This window comes from Emydura macquarii, unplaced genomic scaffold, assembly GCF_026122565.2.
Source record: "Emydura macquarii macquarii isolate MOO-44397 ecotype Brisbane River unplaced genomic scaffold, CSIRO-AGI_Emac_v2 contig_1580, whole genome shotgun sequence".
Lineage (NCBI taxonomy): Eukaryota > Metazoa > Chordata > Testudines > Chelidae > Emydura > Emydura macquarii.
The window spans coordinates 13,338-21,323 of NW_027131717.1; the positions used below are offsets into that span (position 1 = coordinate 13,338).

Consider the following 7,986-nt stretch of genomic DNA (forward strand, 5'->3'; position numbering starts at 1 on the left):
GAATCATAAATGTTCCTATCCAGAATTGAAAGTGACAGACCTGAGATTCATACACTCATTCTCAAGTCACAATAAGGAGATTTCCTCTCTCTGCTTCATGGTATTTTGGTGAGTATCATAACAATCCTTTCTCCTGCACTATTTTATTTTTGGGTTAGAGCAGTAAACCTGACTGGCCTCTTGAAGATATTTTATAATAAACAAAAGCATGGTCAAGCAACTGACTATATAATTTATCATCCATCAGCATGAATCACTCCTGCCTCTCAGATTTTGGTGCTTAGACATAATGAGGCACTCGCAGAAATAATTCCTCTGAGCATAAATGCTGTTGAAGGCCACGAGCCTTAGGCATTAAAGAAATGAGTGGAAAATATTCCTGTTCTTCTTCTCATTGTGCACCTAAGAAAGATTCTGGAAACAGTAAATCGTGTTTCAAAACTGCTACAGTCCAAAGACACAGACCTCTGGAAAGCGGCAGTATTGCTTCCCAATGCCACTAACTGGTAGCTAGTTTCAAACAGAGTTCAAAAAAACAAATTTTCATCAAGTAAGTTATCAGGACAATGGGGCAGGCAAATCAAGGCTGAAGAATAGCGCTTGAGGAAGGCAAAGTGCTGTTTTGAGGAGCTACGTGAAGGTGTGTGATGGGGTGTACAAACCCCACACTGGGCAGACAGGGGGAAGGAACTGATCTGGGCCCACCAAGCCCCAGGTTATTTCAGGCTGGGCTTTACATGGATACACTAAGGCCCCACGGTGCTGAATGCAGCCAAGTCCTGGCAAATGACAGTATGCAGCCCTGCAGGCTACGCTGGCATCTCGAAACAAGAAACCCACCTTAGTATCAAGTTTATTCAGAGGAAACACAATGAGTTAATAGGACAAAAAAAAGTTGTTGAAATCTGCAGCACTGTTAAGACTAAGGCTATTGAGGCTTCTTACCATGTGGCTTTGCACATTGCAGCTGGGAATAACAGTTTCTCATCTATGTTGTCTGGCTTAGCAGCATTGGCAAAGGATATGTGTGCGGTTGTGACGCAGGCTGGCTTGAGCGGGGGGCATTTAATATATTGTGGGACATCACTATGGCAGAATCATGATAATGCGTGTGAGATATATCATATCAGGTACCATTAGAAAGAATATATCGTGCTGAGTAAGATACTAATACTTATGTTCATGTATTATATGTGACATGCAAGTTATGGATGTATTGATATTTCTGTATGTCAATTTCGGCTGGCTGGGACGCAACTCAGATAGACAGGCGGCAAGACAATAGCCTGCTTAATGACCCATTGAGACACTCACAGATGGGAGGGGGCCCAAGCGCACCTGAAGAGTCATCAGGATCAGCCCATGAGACTCTGGACTCCAGTTTGGGTCTTGTGACTGTCACCAGGCCGCATGGCCGGGGGAGGGGGTTTATAAGATCAAACCAAGGAATCCATTTTGTCTTTGCTCCTGTCGAGTCTGCAGACACACACCTACCTCTGGATTAATTCATCTTGCAACTGAACCAAAGGACTTAGACCCATCCAGGTACTGGATGTGAACCAGAGGGAACTATACAAGCCTGCAACTCCACATTTCTTCCAGAAACCTGATGTATATGGACTTTTAATCATTTGTATATCTGTGATTGCTCTAATCTTTTAACATTTCTCTCATGGGTTATTTCTTTCTGTTTACAATAAACCTTTAGCTCTAGTTACGGAAGGACTGGCTTCCAGCGTAGTATTTTAGATAAGATCCAAACTTATATTGAACTGGTGCTGTGGCTGGCCCCTTGGGGTCAGAGGGACCCTGTTTAGTCAAGAGCATAGAGTTTAAGTAACTGGTCTGTTTACTGGACCTAATGCTGATTTGGGAGCCTGGAGCTGAAATGCAGTAAAGGGGGCTGTGTGCATTTGTGTACTGGCTTCTGTTGGGATTCAGAAGTGCAGTTTGTGGCTGGATGGGAAGTCTGGCTTTAGTGCCACCCACCAGTGCTGGGAGAATCTGCTTTCCTTTTGCAGCCTGCCCTGATCTTGGCATTATCAGTTGGTTACCCTGGGCACGGCCGGGTCACAGCAGTGACAATAGGAAAGAAAGCAGCATGACAGCTAGACAGCTAGCTGTGTCTAACCACACAGTGTCATGCCACACTGCGGAGAGCCCCACTGATGTAAAAGAGCAGCTCCTAGAAAGTGTTGGTCAGAGCCCATCTTATTCCATTCAGATGGATGAGTCCACAGATACATCAACTGCTGCACAGCTCCTGGTGTGTATTCGCTTTGCTACAGCAATAGATTTAAAAGAGGAATTTCTCTTTTGCTGTCCACTGCCAACATGAGCAACTGGGGAAGAGCTTTTGAAACTATGAAGTAATTTTGTTCGAGACACAGACCTTGACTGGGGACGTTGGTTTGGAATCTGCAGCGATGGAGCAGGGTCTGTGACAGGATGGCAGAGCCGGCTTGTAAGGAGGCTGCCGGAAGTGGCCCCTACACAACCTGGGATCATTGTATGACCCACAGACAGGCATTGGCTGCTAAGACGATGCCAGAGGAGCTCGGCCATGTTCTGTCAGCTGCAGTAAAAAAGACAAACTTTATAAAGTTGCGCCTGGTTAATTCAAGGGTTTTTGCCATTTTATGTGAGGACTTGGGAGCAAACTTCACACAGTTGTTGTTACATGCAGAAGTTCCTTAGCTGTCCAGGGGCAAGGTGCTGACAAGACAATGTGAACTGTGTGAAGCTCTTCATATTTTTCTTGCCGGTAATATGAATATGGCAGCCAGATATGACAACAACGATATCCACTGAGTGTCACTGACACTCTTTACAAGTGGAGAGTGACTGAATTCACTAAATGTGTCACTTTAGAGGTGAGATGTAAATGTTTTCATTGCTAACAATCATTAGCAACATGAACTCTGGTCTTCATGTGGGCGGCAGAGATCTGTATGCATGCTTTCAACACCGGAGGACGTTCTACGACTGTGCAATGATCTGTCAGTTGACTCTCTCCAAGACATAACTGATCAGCACTTAGGGGGTCAGCAGGGACACTTTTGTGAGTACTTTCCTGAAGTGGGCAAAGTGGACAAACGCAATCAATGGACCAGGAACCCATTTACCTTTGAGCCGAACCCCACAGAGATGCTGTCTTCAACTGAAGAGGAAAGCCTTATTGACCTGTAAAGTGACAAGGCACCACAGCACACATTTTCACAAAAGCCAGTTGCAGAATTTTGATTATCGGTGGGATCTGAGTTTTGTGACTTAACACACTGGGCTATTAGAGCGCTTCTTCCTTTTTCACTCTCAGACCTATGCCACTCAGGCTTCTCAGCATAAACAGCAGTCAAAACCAAGTATCGCTCCCAACTTTCTATTGAAGATGATTATGTCTCTTCCATTCCACACTTCAACCCAATTTCATTACTTTGTACTGTGAGGAAATAAACACACCCCTCCCACTGATAAGATAGGACTGGTGAATATTATACTGAATGAATTTCTCATTGTCTGGTGTCATGTTTCCTAAAATGTTTGTAAAGTTTTATTTTAGTGCTTCCATTTCTGCTGATTTTGAACTTAAAGTTAAGACTTCAGACACACCTACTGATCTCTAAAGCCTTGCCTCCAGATGTGGTTTAGCACTACAGTCCCAGAAGGCAGCTAAGGTTGCGATAAGTCTTGGGGCGCAAGTCCCACTCCCTGTGCCTGATGGTTAAGAGGAGAGGAGGGTAGGGACAAGCCAGAAATGGATCATCCTGTGGTTTTTCAGGGCAACAGTTCATTGGTAGCTCTCAGAAGAGTGCACTTGGCACACAGGGGCCATGCTACTTAGCCAGATGATGCCCACACAATGGAATCACTTCAGCTTGGCAATGAACTTGCAGGACAGCTTCTTAGATGGTCTCCCTGACAGCCAATGTGCCCAGTCTTGACAAAAGTAGTACAGCTTCCATACCTTGCCTCCATGAGTAAACAAGGGCAGTTTGTTCTTGTTGGAGCGGGAAGGAAAATGGAGACAGATTCTAGTGACCACACGCTTAGGGCCTCCTTTATAAGTGTGCTCAAGTGCAGGATTTCCCCAGCCTCTCTAAACGGAGAGTCCACCCACCTAACTTTCTAAGACGACGGCCTAGCAAAGGCACTTCTACTTCTTGGGGACTGCCAGAAGTGAAATGTGACATAATTAGGCAAGTCTGTTAGAGAATCCAAGCCTTGAGAGAGTCTTTGGGAATGGTTTGAAATTTTTCATCCTCCTACAGTCCCGAGAAAGAGGCATGGGACAGTATGTGGAACACGGATACAGAGAAAAATTAAACTGCAGAGCCTGCAGAGAATGTAGAAGAGGGAGAGATGAAGAGAGCCATGACAGAAGAATTAACATACGGATTAGGGCTCCCCTTTAAGATGGAGACAGTGATGAACCCATTACATATCGAAAGTGTGTCTTCTGTAGCTCCCAAAAGATGAGAGATGACTTACAAACAGTTATTGGTAGAGTTCAGAGCATTATATGCCTCCTCCCAATATTAACAGACTTGATACTAGCACTACACTACTTTGAGGAAAGGGAATAGATTTTCAGAAGAGCCCCAGCCCCCTAAACATCTTTGTTGCCCTCTACTGGATTCTCTCCAATTAATCCACATCCTTTCTGTAGTGGGAGGCTCAAAACTGGACACAATACTCCAGATGGGGCCTCACCAGTGCCAAAAGGACGGGAATAATCACTTCCCTCGATCTGCGGGTAATGGTCCTATTAATGCAGCCCAATATTCTGTCAGCCTTCTTAGCAACAAGGGCACACTGCTGAGTCATATCCAGCTTCGTGTCCACTGTGACCCCCAGGTCCTTTTCTGCAGAACTGCTGCCTAGCCCATCTGTCCCCAGTCTGTAGCAGTGCATGGGATTCTTCCGTCCTTTATCTTTGAATCTGTGATATTTCTATTAAATACTCTTTTTGTTTATTTTCAGCCCAGTCCCTGTGCAATGTGTGTCCCAAAATGAACTGATAATTGAGGGCAGATTTTATGGCTTTTGGGGGAAGGAAACAGAGGGAAAACTCCAAGTGTCTGCCAGTTAAGAATTCAGATAATCTGATTTGGGGAGACTCAGAACTGGAAGGGATTGTTGGGACCTGGTGGATAGTAGAGTTGGGCACCTTGTGATGGCAGAGGGGCAAAAGAGTCAAAGATGGAGGAGAGTGAGGAATGGTGAGAATCAACAACCATACTGGTGGAAAAAAGGTCTGGGAGCATATAAGAAATCATCAGCACTGGTGACATGGAAGTCACAGAAAGGCCAAGTGACAGAGTATGTGGGGATGACAGGTAATTCTGAAAGAGATCAGGAGATGATTAAAGAGATTTATCTTAGCAATGGAGAGGGCAGTGTTTGGTGCTGGAGTGATAAGACATCAGCTCTGAGGAACTTCTGAAACTCTGAACTTCCTCAAGCTTGATATATAGTAAATTGGGACAGAGCACCCTTGATTAACAAGGAGACATCCTTTCCCCCTCCTGTCACACAGGTCTAAAGTCAGTGGCCCAGGCGATCACATTCTGCAGATGTATTTTCCCACTTTGTCACGAAGTTCTTTGGTTTTCACCCCATAAATGATAGGGTTGAGCATGGGGGGGACAAGGAAATGGAGGTTGGCCAAGAGGATGTGAACATGGGCAGCGTCGCCCTTACTGAATCTTTGTGTCATGGCAGTGAAGAGGAAGGGAGTATAAGACATGAGCATCACACAGATGTGGGCTGTGCAGGTGTTGAGGGCTTTCTGGTGGGCTTTCTTGGAGGAGATCCTGAGGACGGCCCTGATGATCAGCCCGTATGACAGACCAATGAGTGTCAGGTCTAACCCAATGTTCACAACTGTTATCACCAGGCCGTATGTCCGGTTGATTCTGGTGTCCCCTGATGAGATCTTCACCACAGCGATGTGCTCACAGTACGTGTGGAGGATAACGTGGTTAGCACACAATGGCAGCCTTCGCAGAAGCAGGGGCAATGGCAGAATCAAAAGAACAGCTCGTATCAAACCCACTAGCCCTAGCTTAGTGATTTGTGCGTTGGTGAGGATGGTGGTGTATCTCAGAGGGTCACATATGGCAATGTAGCGATCAAAGGCCATTATCACGAGGATGGCTGAGTGTGTAACAGCAAACACATAAAGAAGGAACATCTGGGTGAGGCAGCCATCCACAGTGATGCGTTTGAAACCAAAACAAAATATGCACAGTGCCTTCGGCACAACAGAGGTCGACATGCCGATGTCTGTGATTGCCAGCATGCAGAGCAGCAGGTACATGGGCTTGTGCAGTGTCTGCTCTTTGCTTACAACAAACAGAACGGTGAAATTTCCTGATAGGCTGATGAGGTAGAACGTAGAGAAAGGGATGGAAATCCAGATGTGAGCAGCTTCCAGGCCCGTGATGCCATTTAGGATGATTGTTGGTGGGCCAGAGGAGGTAAGGTTGAAAGCCTCCATGAGGTGGTTGAGTCACTGATCAGGCTGTGAGATGCTCAGAATCCTGTGAATTGAGAAAAGCCCAATGAGGGGCGTTACACACGTTATAACATAGAAAATGGTAAATAACTTAGAGTTACAAACAATTTAGAAAGGGGACTGAGCAGTGAGGTGGCAACATTATTCTCTGGTGATTGGCACTGATGAGGCAACATTTGGAGTATGGTGTCCAGTTTTGGGCACCCCACTAAAGGAAGTATGGGGAGAAATTGGAGGGAGTCCAGTGGAGAGCAACAAAAAATTATTAGGGTGCTGGGGAACATGGATGGATGGAGCTAGGCTGTTTTCAGTATGGTTCTCAGATGAAAGAACTAAGAGCAATGGTCTCAAGTTGCAGTGGGGAGGTCTAGGTTGGATATTAGGAAAATCTTTTTCACCAGGAGTGTTCTGAAGCACTGGAATGGTTTATCTAGGGAGGTGGTAGAATATCTCTTACTTGAGGTATTTAAGCTGTGACTTTAGAAATCCCAGGCTGGGATGATTTAGTCGGGTTTGTCCTGCTTTGAGCAGGGGCTTGGACAAGACTGAGGTCCCTTCCAAACCTAATATTTTATGATTCTGTGATTTCCATGTGGCACCAAATTATTTAGTCCAGTCCAGAAATGTTCTTAAAGGGAGCTAACCAAGCTTGGTGAATGAAGAGCATGATGGGAGATGACATTTGATGTCAATAAATGCAGCGTAGATGCCTACTAGAGGGAAAAACCTGAACTCCTCAAACACTGAACAAGGTTCCAACTTCACTGTCTGAGCTCAGAAGAGGGACCTGGTGTAATGGTTTACAGCTCTGTGAAACCCTGCTCAGAGTGCAAGCATGGAGAAAAACTAAGGAAAATGTTGGGACACAGGAGGAGTGGGATGGGAAATAATACCAAAAATACAATGTCATGAGATCAATCAGTGAATCGTTCACCCTCCTCTGGACTCCCTTGTGCACTTTGGATCACGCTTCTCAAGCAGGGCATTTCAGAGCTAAAGCGGTTCAGGGAAGGGTAATGGGAAAGATCAAGGGCCTGGGGAAACTCTCCTAGGGAAAGAGGTTCAAAAGCCTGGGATTGTTACCTGAGAATGGAAAGATATAAGAGCGGATTTGAGAAGAGTTTTGTAGAATATAAAAAGAATAGTTTATGGGTTTTGTTCTTTAACACAGAATAGTAAGATATATAGCTTGGGAAAAGGGCTTGGAGGTCCTGATAAGGGCTGTCCGGGTGCTAGCACAGCACAAATAGAGGGGAAACATAAAAACAAAAGCTGACCAGGTTGACTACACCCGGCTGAGTGGCGCCTGGAAGTGCCTGCAAGTCAGGATGACTCCGCAGAAATGCTCACTGATCATGTCACATGACAAGGAAAAGTGACACTGTTCACTGATTGGTTACATACTGACCCAAAAGTGACACTGTTCACTGGTTGGTTACATACTGATTTAACTGATCAGTTTGGTGATC

At 45.3% G+C, this 7,986-nt stretch overlaps 1 protein-coding gene across 1 annotated transcript; it reads right to left on the reverse strand.

Moving 5' to 3' along the window:
• Positions 1-5,560: 5,560 nt before the first annotated feature.
• On the reverse strand, positions 5,561-6,499 carry LOC137157813 (olfactory receptor 52P1-like). The gene has a single exon (XM_067555221.1). The coding sequence runs from the start codon at positions 6,497-6,499 to the stop codon at positions 5,561-5,563; it is 939 nt and encodes a 312-aa protein (XP_067411322.1).
• Between the last annotated feature and the right edge of the window lie 1,487 nt (positions 6,500-7,986).